Source organism: Aotus nancymaae, unplaced genomic scaffold (assembly GCF_030222135.1).
Source record: "Aotus nancymaae isolate 86718 unplaced genomic scaffold, 86718_ANA_hifiasm-v0.15.2.pri h1tg000012l, whole genome shotgun sequence".
NCBI classification, from domain to species: Eukaryota; Metazoa; Chordata; class Mammalia; order Primates; family Aotidae; genus Aotus; species Aotus nancymaae.
Window position 1 is genome coordinate 5,604,913 of NW_026988423.1, and position 22,306 is coordinate 5,627,218.

Consider the following 22,306-nt stretch of genomic DNA (forward strand, 5'->3'; position numbering starts at 1 on the left):
ACATATTAAGAAGTATGTATTATTATCCTAATTGATAAGGACATATACAAATCATTAAAAAAAAGGATGAACACTTTTTAAAAGAGTGAGAGCAATGACAAGTACTTCAAGGAAACAGAAATGACCAATATATATGGAAAAAGAGAAGTGCAGTATCACTATTAATTAAGGCAAATTACTATACCTACTGATTTTCCTTTCAGTGGTCAAGGTTTCCAATAAAGTGCTTTTATAACAGCTTTGCTAATATAAAAGTGGTTTAATATAATAACAGGCATATTAAATATCTTTTACTGTGCAAACCTCACCGTCTAATTTTAGAATATATTTGTTTCCCCCAAAAGAAACCCCATTTCCATTAGCAGTCACCTTCCATTCCCCCATCCTGCACTGCCCCTGGTAGCCACTAATCTACTGTCTCTATAAATGTAACTATTTTGGACATTTCATATAAATGAAATCATACAGCAGATGGTGTTTCGTGAGTAACCTCTTTCACCAAGCGTAGTGTCTTCAATGTTCGTTCACGTTCCAGCACGTATCAGTACCTCATTCCTTCCTGTAGCTCTGGTGAAGTTGTGACAAGGTTCTGGCGACACGGCTCTCTAATATTATGCTTGGGACAGTATATTGATTTTTTAGTAAGTCCCTTTCTGGGGGACGATTTGGCAGTTTATATTTAAAACTTTTAAAAAATACATAACGTTTCACCCAAGAATTCACTTTCAGGAAATTACCCCAAAGAAGCAATCATGGATGTGATAGAAAGTTGGCCTGCAAAGGTATTGTTTGCAGTGCTGTACATGATAAGAAAATACTTGTACAACGTGATTCTCGACAATAATGGATATGTTAGGTAATTGTTTTTTCCAGAGATGGTGGTCTAACTGTGTTGCTCAGGATGGAGTGTGGTGGCTATTCACAGGTATGATCCCACTGCTGACCAGCGCAGGAGTTTTGATTGCTCCGTTGTTGACCTAAGCTTGTTCACCCCTCTTTAGACAACCCGGTGGTCCCATGCTCCTGGGAGGTCGCTGTACTGATGCCAATTTCAGTGCGGACACCTGATTGGTATAGTGCACCACAGCCTAGGACTCCTGGATGCGGGACTCCTGATCCTCCTGCTTCAGCCTCCTGAGTACCTGGGATTACAGGTGAGTACTACCACACCAGTTGTTAGATAAATCATGATTTGGGAATGTGGTGGGATACTCTGCAGCCATATGAAATGATGTTGGAAAATGTGCTGTAGGAATTTGCATGAATGCCCTGGAGTTACAGTGCTGCATAGTTAAATCAGATCACTTATGCATGTTTTTCAAACTATGATGCAAAACTTGATGACATAATGAGTAAGAGGTTTATGTTGCTTTTAAAAATTAGTTTTGAGACAAATCTTATAGCTGAATACTTAAATTGTGGAGAGAGATTAGTGACATAATGTTAAATGACTAAAGCAATTTCAAACATACAGTTACATCTCATTTTTTTTAATTAAAAGAAAGGGTGCGAGTGTGTGGTATGTAAAAGAAGTGGAAAGATATATGATATATATGTGTGTGGGTTTTTTGGTCTCATTTCTGTAACATATTTATGACTACTTTTATGATGAGAAAAAAGCGAGGTTTCAACTTTTTCTTAACTCTGTAATTCAAACAGAGCACATGATGCTTCTCTTTTTAAAGTTATCTTTTGTATACTATAGAGAATCTTCTTAGATAGTTTACTACTCTCAGGAACTGAGCTACAGCACTATTCTACTATCAGGAACTGAGCTACAGCACTACTCTACTATCAGGAACTGAGCTACAGCACTACTCTACTCTCAGGAACTGCGCTATAGCACTACTCTACTATCAGGAACTGAGCTACAGTACTACTTGTATTTTGAACCAAATAACTGATAATCATAAAATTTTATTCAGTGGGGTTTCTAAATTAAAGAATATTTTCCCCTTCATGTCATAAGCTAGTTTATACACACATCCTAAAGGGAAGTTGGGCTCCCAGAGCTCGGGGCTGTGCCTGATATTTCCAAGGTCTTTTCATGCTACTTTTTAAGGAAGATGAGGAGGTTAAACCAAATTCCAGAATCATGACTTATTTTGAGACTATCCAAATTCAGGCGGCTGTTAGTTTATGTAGATGGCCAAACTCACTCTGTGTCTCTAAAACATGAGTTACCTTTTTTTTTCAGTAATGAAAAACTTCTATCAAGATCTTAAGATACTTCAATGTTTAGATATTTGAACTTCATAATACCTCTCGATTGATTGACTGATTCATTGACATGATATATGATATGATATCTATAGAGAGATATGTGAGTTATAGGAATTTGAGCAAACTTTAACTGTTCATCCTCGTATTACAACATATACTAAAAAATTAACTACTTACTCCCTCAACCCAGGCAACACACACCATTAATTAAATTGCAAGTTAATGACAACTACTGCAAACAAATTTTAAAGTAGAAAATGACGTGTTCTTCTTCCTGGACCCCCTGTGGATGCTCTTGAAGATCTCAAACTTACATGTAAACAATTTGTAATTAAAAGGCAGATGAAGAAAATCTAGTCTATTGATCCTTTTAAAGCTTGTCCGAAGCAAAAATTCTCCTATTGTCCTTTAGAAGACAAAACCATAGTCACAACAGTTAACACCAGAGTGCTACTCGTGATGGGAATCAAAGAGTTCAAAAGAGGGTTTGGCCAATAACTACTGGTAGGTCATTTCTGAAAGAGAAAAATGACATTTGAACCATAGTGTCAAATGGAAATGGTTTCTTTCTTTCTCTAACTTCATTCATGTAAAACTATGGAGCCTGGTGCACTTTAATTGCGAATTTATACAATTCTGTTTGTATATTTCATTTATAAAAGTGCCACATCACTCTGTAAAAAGAGTTATTCATGTAATTTGAGTTTTTTAAGCTTACAAATGCAGAAAGAATATGTCTCAAAACAAAAATTATTTAAAAGAGTTATTGGCTACTACTTATAAGGTCTTCTTTGTAAGGATATATCTACTTTTTATTGTAGATTCCTTATTCCAGTTAATAATACATTTTAGGCAATAAGTTACCAAATATCAATTAAATAATTTACAAAAGATTGTACAAATGGAAAATTCAATGACATACAAAAAATTGTTTTTATAAACTATACTTCATTTATATTTGCTTTTCTAAGGTAATACAGTGATGATAAGAACTTAGGAGAATTACTGGCAAATAATATTAAACACTCAGAATTGATGCTATTATTATTATTACCAGCTCTGAGCTGAAAAGTTTGTATTAGCACAAGGGCAGACAATAATTTCTGCTGCCATAGAGCTTGCTCTTCATAGAGGTGGTAGATGTTGATCCAAAAATCACACAAACAAATCTAAATTTACCACAGTAGGAAGTCCCAGGAATGAAAGACATGCAGTGCTGTGAGAATGTGAAACAAGGGACTCGGGTTGTTCTAAAAGGTCAGGGGAGGCCTCCTGGAGGAGGTGATGTTTGGGCTGAGATTGGAAAAAAGAGTAAGAGTCATAAAACCAAGAGGGTGAGAAAGTGTTCCTGACAAGAGAACAGCATGTTTGGGGCAGTGAAAGGTCAGCAAGACTAGTTCAAAGACACAGAAGAAATACAGATGAATTTGAGAACTATTTAGATAGTAAAATCCTCAAGAAGAAGTCATGATGGGATAAGGCTGGCAAAAGGAAATGTATTGGGAAATGATGACCCCTAAAACCTGGCAGACACTACCTTAATCAAATGATCAAACTTAACACCATCAGAAATGAACTAATTGACAGCATGTGATGCACTGAGAAGAGACCAACATCACTTCTCTGTCATTTCTCCTGAAAATGAGTAACTAGAATCTAATCATGAGAATATATCAAACAATCCTGCAAAGAAAGGCAGCCTACAAAAATCTCTATATACTGAAGAGCCAAAACAATCTTGAAAAGGAGTAAAACGAAAAACCATACACTTCCTGATTTCAAAGCATACTGCAAAGCAACAGTAACTAAGATGGTGTGATTCTAGAAAAATGACACACGCATAGAACAATGGAACAGAATAGACAGGCCAGAAGGGAATCCTATGTTTTTGGTCAAATAGTCTTTGACAAGGACGCCAGGACTACACAATGAGGAAAGAACAGGATGTTCAACAAACGGTGTTGAGAAAACTTGATATTCGCATGCAAAAGAATGGATTTGAACCATTATCTTAGGCCATATGCAAAAAATTAACTCCAAATGGATTAAAGACTTAAACTGTAAAACTGCTAGAAGAAAACATGGAGGAAAAAACTTCAGGCCGTTGGAAATGGCAATGATTTCTTGGATCTGATACCAAAACTACATACAAAAAAGTCAAAAATAGAAATATGAAACTACATCAAACTTGAAAATTTTGTACTTCAAAAAAAACAATCAAAAGAGTGAAAAGTCAACCTGCAGAAGGGCAGAAGATACTTGCAAATTTTATTGCTGATAAAAGGTTAATAGCCACAATATATGTGGACTTTCTACAACTCGACAACAGAACGCAACCGGATTAAAAAACGAGCATATGACTTTATTTTCAATAGGAAATTCTGCAAAGAAGATATATAAATAGCCAAAAAGCATATGAAAATATGTTCAATATATATAAATCATAAGAGAAACGCAAGTCAATGCCACAGTAAGATATCACTGCACATTCATTAGGATGCCCACTATTAAAAGAACAGAAAATAACAAGTGTTGAGGAGGATATGAAGAAAAGGAAACCTTTGTGCACTGTTGGTGGGAACGTTGATTAGTGTGGCCATTCTGGAAAACAGTATGGAGGTTCTTGAAATAATTAAAAATAGAACTACTATATAATCCAGCAACCCCATTTCTAGATATAGCCAAAAGAATTCAAAGCAGGATCTCAAAGAAATATTTGCACACCTATGTTCATTGCAGCATTGCTCACAATAGGCAAGAGATAGAAGCATTCAAATGTCCATTGATAATAAATGAATGGATAAAGAAAATGTGGTGTGGCTGGGCATGGTGGCTCACATCTGTAATTCCAGCACTTTAGTAGGCTGAGGCAAGAAGATCACTTGAGCTCAAAGATCTGAGACTAGCCTGGGCAACATAGTGAGACCCTGCCTCTGCAAAAAAAAGTAATAAAAATTAGCCAAGCATAGTGGGACATGCCTGTGGTCCCAGCTACTCAGGACACTGAAGTGGGAGGATCACTTGAGGCCTGGAGTTTGAAATTACAGTGAGCTGTGTTCCTGCCACTGTACTCCAGCCTGTATCCCTGTCAGAGAAAGAAAGAAAGGAAGAAAGAAAGGAAGGAAGAAAGGAAGGAAGGAAGGGAAGGAAGGAAGGAAGGGAAGGAAGGAAGGAAGGAGAGAGGCAAGGAGGAAGGGAGGGAGAGAGGGAAGGAGGAAAGGAAGGGAAAAGAAAGGAGAGAAGAGGAGAGGAGAAGAGAAGAGAGCAGAGGAGAGAAAGGAGAGGAAAGGAGGTGTATACCTCTAATGGGATATTGTGCCTCCTTGAAAAAGAAAGACATCATATCACATGCTATACGACACGGATAAACCTCGAGGGCATTATGCGACGTGAGATAAGCCAGTCACAAAAAGACAAACACCGTATGATTCCATGCATATAAAGTACCCACTATAATGAAAATCATAGAAACGGAAAGTAAAATAGTGGTTGCCAAGAGCTAGAGAGAGGGGAAATGAATGTTTTATGGGTATAAATATTCTGTTTTGCAAGGTGAAAAATTTCTAGAGATGAGTTGCATTATAATGTGAATATTTTTAACACTACTGAATTGTACATTTTTGAATGGTAAATTTTATGAGTTTTTTATAAAATTTTTTTTTAGATAGCTGATCAATAGTCTTCCAAGATATCAATGTCAAGTTGGACTAATTTGTAGCTCCCATTTGGATGGCCAGAACAGCGTGAGGTGACTGACATCATGAACTTTTGCTCCAAGAACTACCACAGGAACGTAACAGGAAAATCAAAATAATTCACAGGCCCTTTGAAAGAAGTGGCTTGCCACTGCAAACTCAGCTAGACGGGTGAAAAACTGTGAGTGCCCAAAGTGTGAGAGGGTAAAGTTCAACTCTGAACACACATCCTCACTGCAGAACCTGGAACTCCAAATCATGGGAGAATAATTAAACCTTACCAAGAGCTGAAATGAATTTAGAGAACCAAGCAAACTATCAAGGTAGAAGAAGCAGTGGGAAGAGCCCTGCAGGCACTCCCAGTCCCCAGGGAAGCTATTTCTGACTTTATTTCACAGGGTCCTTAGGGAGGGCTGCCAGTGAAATTGGGAAAAGACTACAGGGAGAAGGAAACTTCCAGCCGAACTTTGTAATGATTTTGACCAAGTGGAAATTTTCCGGGGCAGAATCTGGGGGTAGAGGTGAATAGGAATTGCAGATACCAGCACAGACGCTGCATCAGGTGGGGAGGGGCAAAGTCTGTTTTGCTTTTGCAACTACAAAAGCCTGGGGCAAGATCTCAGCCCTACTCACCAGCTGCCAGGACATAAACTTGGTGCTGCTGGTGGGGCATGGTGGGAGTGAGGCTTCCTTTGCTAGCTGTGTGGTTGCTGAGTGAGGCCTGCTACTGCCAGCTTTGCCCCACTTCTCTGGAGACCTGTATAATGCAGCAGAGGCAGCCATAATCCTACTGAGAACATAACTCTATTGGCCTGAGAACCACACCCATCCCCCACAGTGGCTGCAGCAAGCCCCATCCAAGGAGAGTCTGAGCTCAGACAGGCCCAACCCCGCCCCGTCCTGATGGTCTTTCTCTAACTGCCCAAAAGATATAATTAATTCCCGGGGAGCTCTATGGCCCCACTCATTGCCTCCGAAACTCAATACTTACCCAAATGACCTTAGGGCAAGCTTGTAGTCCCCTGTATACTACTGCAGCTGATGCCTTCTTGAAAATGTCACCTTCACTGGGTGGCCAACCAACAAAAGCCATTAAAGCAACTCATAAAAGAAAAACCCTGCTCCAAAAAAGAGGAAAACAACAGCTAATTTCACCACCTGCAATATCCTGGATGACCAGAGGTCCTGAGTCAGTCCACATGACAATTTCACTGCTAACTCGACCAGCGTCTGAGTTGTGAGTGTTAGCACACTGAACAAAACTACAACCAAGGACCCTCACAGAGTCCACTTCTCTCCCTTGCCAACTCCAATGGAGCAAGTGCTAGTATCCACAGTTGAGAGACCTGAAGATGTATCGCGTCATAGGACTCTTTACAGCTTTCCAGTACCAGCCTGGAGCCCAGTATCTCCACTGGGTGGCTAGACCCAGAAGAACAATAACAATCACTGCAGTTCAGCTCTCAAGAAGCTGTATCTCTAGGGGAAGGGAGAGCACACCACATCAAGGAGCACCCCGTGGGACAAAACAATCTGAACAGCAGCTCTTTAGCCCCTGCTCTTTCCTCTAACATTGTCTACCCAAATAAGAAATTATCAGAAAAATAATTCTGATAATATGACAAAACCAGGTTCTCTATCACCCCCAAAAGATCTCACTAACTCACCAGCAGCAAATCCAAACCAAGAAGAAAGCTCTGAATTGCCAGAAAAAGAATTCAGAAGGTTAATTATTAAGCTACTCGAGGAGGCACGAGAGAAAGGTGAAAACCAATGTAAACAAAGTTAAAAAATAACACAGGATATGGATGAAAAGATCTCCAGAGAAATAAATATCACAAATAAAAAATAATCACAACTTCTACACAAAATATACTGGAAAGTTTCCACAATAGAATTGAGAAAGTAGAAGGAAGAATTTCAGAGCTTGAAGACAAAGCTTCCAACGTAATCCAACTCGCAAAGCAAGGAAAAAAGAATTTTAAAAAATGAATAAAGCCTCTAAGAAGCTTGGTATTGTGTTAATCAACCAAACCTAAGAATAATTGTTGTTCCAGAGGAAGAAGAGAAATCTGAAAAAGTTTGGAAAACGTATTTCAGGGAATAATTGAGGAAAACTTTCCTGGTCTTGCTAGAGATCTAGACATCCAAATACAAGAAACTCAAAGAACTCCTGCTGATACGGTGTGGCTGTGTCTCTACCAAAATCTTATCTTGAATTATAGCTTCCATAATCACCATAGGTCATGGGAGGGACCCAGTGAGGAGTAGTTGAATCATGGGGGTGGGTTTTTCCCGTGCTGTTCTCGTGGGAGTGAGTAAGTCTCACGAGATCTGATGGCTTTATAAAGGGCAGTTCCCTGCACATGCTCACTTGACTGCTGCCAGGTAAGATATGCCTTGCTCTCCTTCACCTTCTGCCGTGACTGTGAGCCTCCCCATGTGGACCTGGGTCCATTAAGCCTCTTTTTCTTTATAAATTACCCAGCCTTGGGTATGTCTTTATTAGCATCATGAGAACAGACTAATACATCCTAGAAATTCATCACAAAAAGATCATTAGCTAGGCACATAGTCATCAGGTTATCTAAAGTCAAGATGAAGGAAAGAGTTTTAAGAGCTGTGAGTCAAAAGCGTCAGGTAACCTAAAAATGAAAACCTGTCAGATTAACAACAGATTTCTAAGCAGAAATCCTCCAAGCTAGAAGACACTGGGATCCTATCTTTAGACTCCTTAAACACAATTATCAACCAATAATTTTGTATCCAATGAAGCTAAGCCTCATAAATGAAGAAAAGATAAAGTCTTTTACAGACAAACAAAGCTGAGAGAATTCACCACTACCAAGCCATCACTGCAGTAAATGCAAAAAGGAATTCTAAATCTTGAAAGAAAATCTCAAAATACACCAGCATAGAACCTCCTTAAAGTATAAATCTCACAGGGCCTATGAAACAATAACACAATGAAAAAAAAAAAAAACACAAGGTATTCAGGCAATAACTCGCATGATGATAGAATAGTGCCTCACATCTCAATACTAACATTGAATGTAAATGGCCTAAATGGTCCACTTAAAGGATACAGAGTGGCAGGATGGATGAGAATTCACCAATTAATTATCTGCTGTCTTCAAGAGATTTACCTAACATATAAGGACTCACATAAACTTAAGGTAAAGGAGTGGAAAAAGATATTCCATGCAAATGGATACTAAAAGCAAGCAGGATGGCTGGGCATGGTGGTTTATCCTGTAATCCCAGCACTTTGGGAGGCTGAGGGCAGATCACCTGAGGTCAGGAGTTCAAGACCATCCTGGCCAATGTGGTGAAACCCCATCTCTACTAAAAATACAAAAATTAGCTGGGCATGGTGGCACTTGCCTGTAATCTCAGCTACTTGGGAGGCTGAGACATGAGAATTGCTTGAATCCTGGAGATGGAGCTTGTAGTGAACCAAGATTGTGCCACTGCACTCCAGCCTTGGTGACAGAGTGAGACTCCACCTCTAAATAAATAAATAAAACCAGGAGTAACTATTCTTAAATCAGACAAAACATACTTTAAAGTAACAACAGTTTAGAAAGACAAAGAGGGACATTATATAATGATAAAGGAGTAGTCCTATAGGAAATTTTCACAGTCCTAAATTTACATGCACCTAACACTGGAGCTCCCAAATTTATAAAGCAGTTACTATTAGGTCTAAGAAATGAGATAGATAGCAACACAATAACAGTGGGGGACATCAATACCCCACTGACAACACAGGACAGATTGTCAAGATGGATAGTCTTGAAAGAAACAATGAACTTAAACTATACCCTAGAAAAAAATTAACTTAAAAGCTATTCATAGAACATCCTATCCAGCAACTGCAGAGTATATATTCTATTCATCAGCACAGGGAACATTCTCCAAGATAGACCATATGATAGGCAACAAAACAAGTCTCAATAAATTTAAGAAAATCGGCCGGGCGCGGTGGCTCAAGCCTGTAATCCCAGCACTTTGGGAGGCCGAGGCGGGTGGATCACGAGGTCAAGAGATCGAGACCATCCTGGTCAACATGGTGAAACCCCGTCTCTACTAATACAAAAAATTAGCTGGGCACGGTGGCGCGTGCCTGTAATCCCAGCTACTCAGGAGGCTGAGGCAGGAGAATTGCCTGAACCCAGGAGGCGGAGATTGCGGTGAGCCGAGATCGCGCCATTGCGCTCCAGCCTGGGTATCAAGAGCGAAACTCCGTCTCAAAAAATAAATAAATAAATAAATAAATAAATAAATAAATAAATAAATTTAAGAAAATCAGAATTATTATATCAAGTACTCTCTCAGACCATAGTGGAATAAAATTGGAAATCAACTCAGAAACGAACCCTCAAAATGATGCATGCAAATACATCAAAATTAAATAATATACTCCTGGATGATTTCAACAGTGAAATCAAGATGGAAGTTAAAACGTTCTTTGAACTGAACAATAATAGTGACACAAGCTATCAAAACTTCTGGAATGCAGTGAAAGCAGTGCTAAGAGGAAAGTTCATAGCATTAAATGCCTATATCAAAAAGTCTGAAAGAGCACAAACAGACAATCTAAGGTCACATCTCAAGGAACTAGAGAAGCAAGCATGAACCAAATCCAAATTCAGCAGAAGAAAAGACATAACAAAAATCAGAGCCGAACTAAATGAAATTGAAACAACGATAACAAAAAAAATACAAAAGATATATGAAACAAAAAGCTGTTTCCTTGAAAAGCTAAGCAAAATCAATAGACCATTAGCAAGATTAATCAAGAAGAGAGAAGATCCAAATATGCTCAATTAGAAATGAAATGAAAGATGTTACAACCAATACCACAGAAATACAAAAGATCACTCAAGGCTACTATGAACACTTTTACACACACAAACTAGAAAACCTAGCGGAGATGGATAAATTCCTGGAAATATACAACCCTCCTAGATTAAAACAGGAAGAAACACAAACCCTGAACAGACCAATAACAAGCAGCGAGATTAAAATGGCAATAAAGGATTGCTAACAACAACAACAACAACAAAAGTCCAGGACCAGACAGAGTCACAGCTGAATTCTATCAGACATTCAAAGAAGAATTTGTACCAGTCTTCTCGACACTATTCCAGAAGATGGAGGAAGACGGAATCCTCCTTGAATCATTCTATGAAGCCAGTATCACCCAAGTACCAGAGCAAAGAAATGACATAACCAAAAAATAAAATTACAGACCAATATCCCTGATGAACGGATGCAAAAATTCTTAACAAAATACTAGCTAACAGAATCCAACAGCATATCAAAAAATAATCCACTATGATCAAGTGGGTTTCATATCAGGGATGCAGGGATGGTTTAACATATGCAAGTCAATACATGTGATATGCTGCATAAACAGAATTAAAAATAAAAGTCACATAATTGTATCAATAGACACAGAAAAATCATTTGACAAAATCCAGCATTTCTTTATGATTAACACCCTCGGCAAAATCGTCATAGAAGGGACATACCTTGTGGCCATAAAAGCCATGTAGAACCAACATTATATACTGGACAGGAAAAAGTTAAAGGCATTTCCCCTCAGAACTGGAAAAAAACAAGGATCTCTACTTTCACCATTTCTATTAAACACAGTACTGAAGTCCTAGCCAGAACAATCAGACAAGAGAAAGAAGTCAAGTGCATCCAAATAGGTAAAGAGGAAGTCAAACTGTCGCTAGTCACCAATGGGTTGGTCATATACTTGGGAAACACTAAAGATGCAATTCAAAAGCTCTTAGAGCTGATAAATAAATTCAGTAAACTTTCAGGATACAAAATCAATGTACAGAAATCAGTAGCACTGCCATACACCAGCAGCAACCAAGCTGAGAACCAAATTAAGAATGGAACCCATTTTACAATTTTACAATAGCTGCAAAACAACAACAACAACAACAACAAAAACCTTACAAATGTACCTAACCAGGCCGGGTACGGTGACTCACACCATGCCTGTAATCCCAGCACTTCAGGAGGCCGAGGCAGGTGGATCATGAGGTCAGTAGTTCAAGACCAGCCTGGCCCATATGATGAAACCCCATCTCTACTAAACATACAAAAATTAGCCGGGCATGGTGGCGCACACGTGTAGTCCCAGCTACTCGGGAGGCTGAGGCAGAATTACTTGAACCCAGGAGGTGAATGTTGCAGTGGGCCAAGATCATGCCACTGCACTCCAGCCTGGGTAACAGAGTAAGGTTCCATCTCAAACAAAGAAAAAAAGAAAAGAAAAGAAAAGAAATATACCTAACCAAGGAGGTAAAAGACCTCTGTAAGGAAAACTACAAAACACTGATGAAATAAATCATAGAAGACACAAACAAATGAAAGCATATCCCACACTCATGGATGGGTAGAATCAATATTGTGAAAATGACCATAGTGCCAAAAGCAATCTACAAATTCAATCCAATTCCCATCAAAATACCACCATCATTCCTCACAGAACTAGAAAAAAAATTCTAAAATTTACATAGAATCGGAAAAGAGAGCCCTAATAGCAAAAGCGAAAGTAAGCAAAAAGTACAGATCTGGAGGCATCACATCACCCAACTTCAAATTGTACTATTTATATAAGGCTATAGTCACTATAACAGCATGGTACTAGTATAAAAATAGACAAACAGCCTAATGGAGCAGAATAGAGAACCTAGAAATACTTACAGTCAACTGATGTTCAACAAAGCAAACAAAAACATATAGTGAAGAAAGGACACCCTATTCAACAAATGGTGCTGGGATAATTGTCCAGCCACATACAGAAGAATGAAACTGGATCCTTATCTCTCACCTTATATAAAAATCAACTCATTCTGTTGGTTGCCAACAGAATGGGAAAAAAAATTTTGCAATCTACTGATCTGAAAAAGGGCTAACATCCGGAATCTACAAAGAACTAAAACAGATTTACAAGAAAAAAACAAACAAACCCATTCAAAAGTGGGCAAAGGATATGAACACTTTACATAAGAAGACATACATGAGGCCAACAAACATATGAAAAAATGCTCATCATCACTGGTCATTAGAGAAATGAAAATCAAAACTACATTGAGATACCATCTCACGCCAGTTAGAATGGCAATCATTAAAAAAATCTGGAGACAACAGATGCTAGAGAGGATGTGGAGAAATAGGAACACTTTTACACTGTTGGTGGGAGTGTAAATTAGTTCAACCATTGTGGAAGACAGTGTGGTGATTCCTCAAGGACCTAGAAATAGAAATACCATTTGACCCAGCAATCCCATTACTGGGTATATACCCACAGAATTATAAATTGTTCTATAATAAAGACACATGCACACTTATGTTCATTGTGGCACTATTTACAATAGCAAAGACCTGGAACCAACCCAAATGTCCATCATCGATAGACTGGATAAAGAAAATGTGGTACATATACACCACGGAATACTACGCAGCCATAAAAAAACGATGAGTTCGTGTCCTTCGTAGGGACTTGGATGAATCTGGAAACCATCATTCTCAGCAAACTGCCACAAGAACAGAAAACCAAACACCATATGTTATCACTCATAGGTGAGTGTTGAACAATGAGAACACGTGGACACAGGGAGAGGAGCATCACACACTGCGGTCAGTAGGGGAATAGCTAGGGGAGGGACAGCAGGGGTGGGGAGGGTGGGGAGGGATAATGAGGGGAGAAATATCAGATATAGATGATGGGGGGATGAAGGCAGCAAACCACCTCGCCATGTATGTACCTATACAACAATCGTGCATGATCTGCACATGTACCCCAGAACCTAAAGTACAATTAAAAAAAATAATAAACTCAAGATGAATCAAAGACTTAAATCTAAGACCTGAAAGTATAAAAATTCTAGAAGGTAACATCAGAAAAACCCTTCTAGAAATTGGCACAGGCAAAGAGTTCATGACCAAAAACCCAGAAAAGAATGCAGTAAGAACAAAGATGAATAGATGAGACTTTAAATTAAACTAAAAAGCTTCTGCAGAGCAAAAAATGAAATAAAATAAAATAAAAAACAAAAATAAATTTAAAAAATCAGCAGAGTAAACAGACAACTCACAGAGGGGGAGAAAATCTTTGGAAATTATACGTCCGACAAAGGACTAAAATCCAGAATCTACAAGGAACTCAAACAAACCAGCAAGAAGAAAAAGAAAAAAATAATAATCCCGTCAAAAAGTGAGCAAAGGACATGAATAGCAAATTCTCAAAAGAATACATACAAATAGCCAACACGCATATGAAAAAATGCTCAACATCACTAATTATAAGGGAAATGCAAATCAAGACTACAATGCAATACCATTTTATTCCTGTAAGAATGGCCAACATCAAAAACCAATAGATGTTGATATGGATGTGGTGAAAAGGGAGCACTTCTACACTGCTGGTGGGAATGTTAAACTAGTACAATCACTGTGGAAAGCAGTGCAGAGATTCCCTAAATAATTAAAAGTAGATCTATCAGTTGACCCAGCAATCCCACAACAGAATATCTACCTAGAGGACAAGAAATTATTATATGAAAAACACTTGCACGTGCATGTATATAGCAGCACAATTTGCAATTGCAAAAATATGGAACCAATCTAAATGCCCATCAATCAACAAGTGGATAAGAAAATGTGGAGGAAACGTGTATCTCTCTGTGTGTGTGTGTGTGTGTGTGTGTACAGAGAAAGAGACAGCAAATAAATTGTTAACATTTGTGGAATATGAGTAATGGGTATCCAGAAAGTTTTTTGTAGTATTCTTTTCTTTTCTCCTCTCCTCTCCTCTTCTTTTCTTTCCTTTTTTCTTTTCTATAGAGTTTCATTCTTGTTGCCCAGGCTGGAGTACAATGGCACCATCTCGGCTCACTGCAACTTCCACCTCTGGCTTTAAGCGATTCTCCTGCCTCAACCTCTCAAGTAGTTGGAATTACAGGCATGTGTTACCATGCCTGGCTAATTTTGTATTTTTAGTAGAGACAGAGTTTCACCATGTTGGTCAGGCTGGTCTCAAACTCCTGACCTCAAGTGATCCACCCATCTCAGCCTCCCAAAGTGCTGGGATTACAGATGTGACCCACAGCACCTGGCCTGTAGTATTCTTACAACTTTTCTGTTAGCCTAAAATTACTTCAAAAGTTAAAAGTTAAAAAGGTGATTATTAACTTTCTGGCTTGTCCAACCAGATATTACTTACTGAAGTGAGGAATATTGTGGAAAAGGGTTCCCACTCTATCCCTGCCCTTCAAGTTCTGGTGCTGGGCTTTCCATTTCAATATTCACTACTGATTTGATGTGTTTGAGGACCCTGGACTTTTATAAAGGGGAAGAAGAAACAGCCAATGTGATTCCTCCTGACAAATACATAGGACTTTCTTAAATGTAGATGCTGGTCCATGGGCTTTGACTGGATTCTGTGCTTTGATTTGGCTTCCCAGAGGCTCCGTGTTGCTGTTCACCAATGTGTTAGGCAATGTCCTTATCTAGAGCTCTCCACCTGATACTCCACCACACACCCAATCATTATGTATATTCAATTAGATCTACTGCCCTGACCACACCTGAAATCACGCTTTGTTCCCTCCCTCTGTTCTACTGTCAACTTAGCCATCCTCTTCTACTTCTGCAGGGGCTGAACTTCATGTGGTATTTTTGGTCTCTAATGTTGGTCCAATTCTATTACATTAAACCCATGCCCTGCTCTCTCTAATTCATACCTTTATTCTTGTTTGTTCAAAACCTATCTGGGGATCAGAGAATTATGGGCTACAGATAAAATGTGGAGCAATGCCAGCTTTATAGTTGATAATTCAAGCTTTTCTTTTGGATGAATTTGCCTAAGAAAAATTGTAGTGAGAACACGAGAGAGCCTTAAGGATCTCCCAGTCTTAAACAGGTAAAATATGCACTTATCAAATTATAGGCAACATATATGTTTTTATATTATAATCGCGATGAAAAATTGAAAACAGCTACTGTAGTTCCTCCTTATCCACAGGAGATATGTTGCAAGATCCCCAGTCGATGCCTGAAACCACAGAGAGCACCAAATTTTATCTACACTAAGCTTTTACCTATATTTACATTCTTATGATAAAGTTTAATTTCTAAGTTAGGCACAGTGTGAGATTAACAAAAATAATAATTTAGAACAATTAGAACAACATACTGTAAAGTTGTGAATGTGATCTCTGTCTCTCTCTCTCTCTCTCTCTCTCTCTCTCTCCCCCTCTCTCAAAATATCTTAATATTTTTGGACCATAGTTGACCATGGGTAACTGAAGCTGTGGAAAGTGAAACCACACATAAGAGGGTCTACTGTAATAATATTGCCACGCGTAACTTTCAAAGTATGGTACAAAACTAAACAATATGGACAAGAGCGTGGAGCTTGAGTCAGGATTTGGTACCTCAGTCCTAGTCTCATCTCAGCCACTGCGCTGGTTACCAAAGATCAGTCAGCCTCTCTGGTTCTCAAATCAAGAGGCCATAAGCTACCGAGCTCCTGAGGGTTCTTCCAGCCATCTCTAACTGTCTATGTCCATCTCTTAAAAGTTTATTTAGTGAGACAATTTTTCATGGTCTTCTTTAGGACATTTGTAGTGTCTTCCAACCTAGAGATTCTATGATTTCATTAATTATTTTCAAATTAACTGAAAAATATTTTCACCCTGAGGAAAAAGAATTGATCAAACATGAGCCATAGCAATCAGTTAAACTGACTTACTGACTTATCCTCATTATTGCAGAGTTCACAGTTGCTGTATATCTCATTAAATCACAGCAAAGTATACTTATGTTGACATAGTGATAAAATTAATAGTCATTAACTAGGGTAGAGGAGATAACTTCATTTTTTCTTATAATAAAGAAATTATTATTGGAAAAGAAATTAGAAATGCTGAATATTATAAAGAAGAAACTAAAGATCACCCACAATTCCATTGCCAGAAATAACCTCTCACAACATTTTTAAACATTAGTTTTTTGGCTGGGCATGGTGGCTCATACCTGTAATCCCAGCACTTTGGGAGGTCGAGGTGGGCAGAGCACCTGAGGTCAGGAGTTTGAGACCAGTCTGGTCAACATGGTGAAACCCCGTCTCTACTAAAAAATATTTAAAAAATTAGCCTGGCGTGGTGGCATGTAGCTGTAGTCCCAGCTACTCAGGCGGCTGAGGCAGGAGAATCACTTGAACCCGGGAGGTGAAGGTTGCAGTGAGTCAAGATAGTGTCACTGCACTCCAGCCTGGGCAACAGAGCAATAATCCATCTTTTAAAAAAAAAAAAGCATTAGTTTTTAAATGATATCCTAAAGCAACAGTTATATATATTATATATGTTTTTTATGGTTTTATCATAGTGAAAAATTGAGAACTACTACACCTACAAAGGACTGGTTAAATAAATCATTAGCCATCTACGTAAAGGACTATTATGTTAGAAAGTGTGAGGTGTGTGCTTGAGTCAGCACTTGATCACTGCAGGCTGCGGATTGCTAGTACTCCCCTTCTGATCAGCATATGTTTAGCCTTCATTCAATGCCAAGGACATCACTAAGCCAATCCCAATAGTTCATCATTGTAGTGTATTTTTAGAGGGACCACTTTTACTACTAAGTACAGAATCATTGTGGGTTGAAGCAGAGAAACAAAAACTACGGTAGGTATTTCCTGATCAAACAATATTGGCAAACTGAAAAGTGGAAAGAGGACACTGAAATAACACAGAGCTTGGTCCAAGCCCTTTGAACAAAATGTTTTGAAAAATGAGAAGAGGATGCTGAAATAACACACAGGTCGCAACTGCAGGAAGCCCTGTCACCTCAAAGATAAGAAGCGCATAGAGAAAAGGTTAGAGTAATTCGCATCTGAATCTTGGAGAGGCCCCACAGAGCTGGATCGAAGATCTCTAAAGGATAGTGATGGTGCCTCACTAGCTCAAAGGAGGAGCCTGTGAAGCCGCGACCGTCACGTTTCCTATTATTTATAAGGTCCTTAGGTAGATTAAATGAGATTATGCATGTGAAGCTCTAACTATGATTGTTGGTAAGAAGTATTGTAGGCCAGTAGTTAAGTGCAGAAACCATAAATCAGGCTGCCTGGGTTGAAATCTTATTTCTAAGAATACCAGCATGTCGCAGAAAGTCCGTTTACTGGCAGGGTGCGGTGACTCATGCCTGTAATCCCAGCACTTTGTGAGACCAAGGCGGGTGGATAACCTGAGATCAGGAGTTCAAGACCAGCCTGACCAATATGGTGAAATCTTATCTCTACTAAAAATGCAAAAATCAGCCAGGTGTGGTGGCATGCACTTGTAGTCCCAGCTACTCGAGAGACTGAGACAGGAGAATTGTTTGAACCTGGGAGGCAGAGGTTACAGAGAACCAAGATCACACTGCTGCACTCCAGCCTGGGCAACAGAGCAAGACTCTATCTCAAAAAATAAAAGAAAAAGAAAGTCCCTGTACTTTCTTGTTAGCATAGTGACTATAAATTTGTTGCAATTCGCTAAATCTTACTAGAAGAGCAAACTGGACTATTTGTGATTAGATAGATACAAATTCTCAAAACAACCCTGACATGTAAGTAGTCTAATTTTTCCTCATATCACAGGTCAGAAAACCAAGGTATACGTAATTTTCTCAAGGCCACATAGCTCATAAGTGGTAGAATTTCTATGGAATCAGAATTTTCCAAAATATTTATCACCTTATTTCTTAGTTCATTTGTGCTGCCATAACAAAATGCCACAGACTAGATAATTTATAATGAACATAAATGTATTGGCTTATAGTTCCAGCAGCTGGGAACTCTAATATCAAGGTGCCAGCAGGTTTGGCAATTACGATTCCAAGATGGTACCTTGAATGATGCATCCTCTGGAGGGGAGGACACTTTGTCCACACATGGCAGAAGGCAGAACAAAGAGACAAAAGGGGGCCCAAATCTACTCTTTTATAAAAAGTCATAAATTCCACCCCTGAAGGCAGATCCCTCATGGCCTAATCATCCTCTTAAAGGGGTCACCTCTTAATACTGTTACAATGGCAATTAAATTTCAACAGGAGTTTTGGAAGGGGCAAACATTCAAACTGCAGCATCGTCTAACACATTATATATATTTCACTTGTTTATCTCCTTTACCCAGTGGATTATAAGCTTCATGAGGACAAATTACTCGTTCATTCCTTCTTTATTATTTGCTGCTATATTCCAAGCCCTTTGAACAGAGACTGGCACATAACAGGCATTGAATAAATATTTGTCGAATGAATACGAACCAAGCCGGGACTCAGAGAAAGCACTATACATAGTATTGCATTTATAATGGCTATAATGTTGAGATAGTAGAGTGTGTATTATTTTGCCTGAATTTTATAGAAAAAAACTCAATGAAGTGAAATAAAAGGTTTAAATCACAGATGTGGAAGAGCCTAGGTCTGAGAGCCCATAGCTCTCATTATAAAACAGTCTATTCTTTAAATTTCGGGTACAAAGTCAAAAGAGAGAATCAGAGAAAGTGTGAAAAGTAGATATTAGGCTCAATAAAGTCTTTATGAAGTCAGTGCACCCCGACCACTGCGGAGAATGCTGTAGTGGAATAATGAGCTATTTCACTATTATCATTTTCATCAGGCTGTCAGGATAGCTTTCTCTCTCATCTGAAATTTCTAAGAATGTAGTTTCAACCCTAAGTCAAAATTTCTGGAATATATATTTTTTGTATCCAGAAATCATTGCTAACTTTATTTGAAGTCACAGAAAAAAAGATAAAAGATGTGTCTACTTCAGGTTTCCCAGATAGCAGCTTGAGTTATATTCACTAATTAAACATTCAAAGACTTCAAAGCAGCATTTAGAGAAATAAGTGGGTAAATGCACATCACCATTGTACTTGAACTTCACAGGGTTTTGTAAATCTCAATTAATTAGTGTTTATAAGCTACCATGAGATCATTGAATAAATAATGCATAATAATTAAGTGTTATTATTACATGAAATGCATTATTACATTTAAGTGCTCATAAAAATTGCTAAAATTAAACAGTGGCGAATGGCAAAGTCCATATGAATAATTTTAAATGTGTATCATTCCTTTAGTCTGAGACCTGAGAGATGTTTGAAATTGGTTAACTGCCATGAAAGGTTGAAATGTCTTTATGGATGGGGAAACAGAAGGACAGAGACATAGAGCACACACAGCTAGAAACAAAGCATCGTTTTCCTTGATTCCAATCTGGCACAAAGATACAGAATCATAATTGAGGCAAGACCCACTTACCAAACAATACAATAAAGAAACAAGTTGTAAGGTCTAGTTGGTAGCAATCAGCATAAACTTGCTTTGCTAGCAGGCCTTGTTCTTTTTTTGGGGAGGGATGGAGTCTCACTCTGTTGCCCAGGCTGGAGTGTGCAGTGGCGTGATCTTGGCCCACTCCAACCTACACCTACTGGGTTCAAGCAGTTCTCTGCCTTAGCCTCCCAAGTAGCTGGAATTACAGGCGCATGCCACCATGCCTGGCTAATTTTTGTATTTTTAGTAGAGAAAGGGTTTCACGATGTTGGCCAGGCTAGTCCTGAGCTCTTGACCTCCTGATCCACCCACCTCAGCCTCCCAAAGTGCTGGGATTGCAGGTGTGCACCACTGCACCCCACCAGCCCTTGTTCTTAAAATAACTGCTTCTACTGCTCAAGGAGTCCAGTCACCGTAAGTTTTCACCTAAGTTTCCACCCATGCTGGAACATCAGTATGTTTATTTATGAGCTATAAGCTTGAAAGATGTTTCAATTTTATAAAATTCAATGCGATCTTCTTAGTGTAGCTTTGAGTTAGTTTATAGAGTGAGTAGGGGTGGTGTGGCTGCCACACAACTTCCTAGTTCTTCAACATTCTTCTACAGTAAGTTCTTCTCCCTGTGTCCCTGGGAAAATAGAGAAGCTCCTTTATTTTCAGACGGGTGAAATATCGAGAAGTCTGTGAGGGTGTTCTGCTAGTACATAGTCATTTGGACAAACGAGTATAAATGATTAGGGGTCAGGGATCTTCCTTGCATATCTATGAAAATCAGTGTGTCAAAACGTATGAATAGGCCCAGTCCCTTCGCCGAGTCCCACTGCCGCCGCCACCATGATGTGCGGGGCGCCCTCCGCCGCGCAGCCGGCCACCGCCGAGACCCAGAACATCGCCGACCAGGTGAGATCCCAGCTTGAAGAAAAAGAAAACAAGAAGTTCCCAGTGTTTAAGGCTGTGTCCTTCAGGAGCCAGGTGGTTGCGGGGACGAACTACTCCATCAAGGTGCATGTTGGTGACGACGAATTTGTCCGCTTGCGAGTATTCCGAAGTCTCCCTCACGAAAACAAGCCCTTGACCTTGTCTGACTACCAGACCAACAAAGCTAAGCACGATGAGCTGTCCTATTTCTGACCCTGACTTTGGACAGGGTCTTTCCACCCGAAGGCTGGTAATTGTGATTCTGCGTCGCCCGGAGCGTGCACTTGGGATCATAAAATGAGCGTCTCCCGGCTGCGCCCCTCGGGTGGATGGGGCCGGGTGCAGCAGCTGCTCCTGCATTTCTGTTCCTAAATTTTATTGTGTTGATGTTTTCCCCCTTCCAATCAGGGATCTTAATTACTTTCAAAACATTTTTAGAAAATATATATTTTAAAAATCCTTGCAAAAAAAAAAAAAAAACGTATGAATAGAGGTGAGACACTGAGCAGCAGGTGAGAGTATCTGTTAGCATCTCTGGCAATGCTTTTCCCTTTGGCCTTTTCCAGGAGCTCGGCTCTTTTGTGTTTGTCAGCCAGAACCTGGGTGCCTGACTAAACAGCATGGCTTTAGGCAACAAATAACTCTCTAGCCATAGCAGAGTCCAAGTGTGTTTGATAAACTTTTTTTTTTTTTTTTTTTTTTAACTCTGCCACTGTTATTCTCCTTCTGACCTTGAAAACAAAACTGATCTGATTTCCACAAGATTTGGTTTAGAGTATCATAAGCTACTAAACAGTAAGATATTTCAAGGCCGGGCGCGGTGGCTCACGCCTATAATCCCAGCACTTTGGGAGGCCGAGACGGGTGGATCACCAGGTCAAGAGATCGAGACCATCCTGGTCAACATGGTGAAACCCCGTCTCTACTAAAAATACAAAAAATTAGCTGGGCATGGTGGCGCGTGCCTGTAATCCCAGCTACTCGGGAGGCTAAGGCAGGAGAATTGCCTGAACCCAGGAGACGGAGGTTGCGGTGAGCCGAGATCCCACCGTTGCACTCCAGCCTGGGTAACAAGAGCTAAACTCCGTCTCAAAAAAAAGAAAAAAAAAAGATATTTC

General features: G+C 39.2%; 1 protein-coding gene across 1 annotated transcript; it reads left to right on the plus strand.

Moving 5' to 3' along the window:
• Positions 1–21,104: 21,104 nt before the first annotated feature.
• On the plus strand, positions 21,105–21,401 carry LOC105719524 (cystatin-B-like). Its single transcript, XM_012455618.2, has one exon. The coding sequence runs from the start codon at positions 21,105–21,107 to the stop codon at positions 21,399–21,401; it is 297 nt and encodes a 98-aa protein (XP_012311041.1).
• The last annotated feature ends 905 nt before the right edge of the window (positions 21,402–22,306 follow it).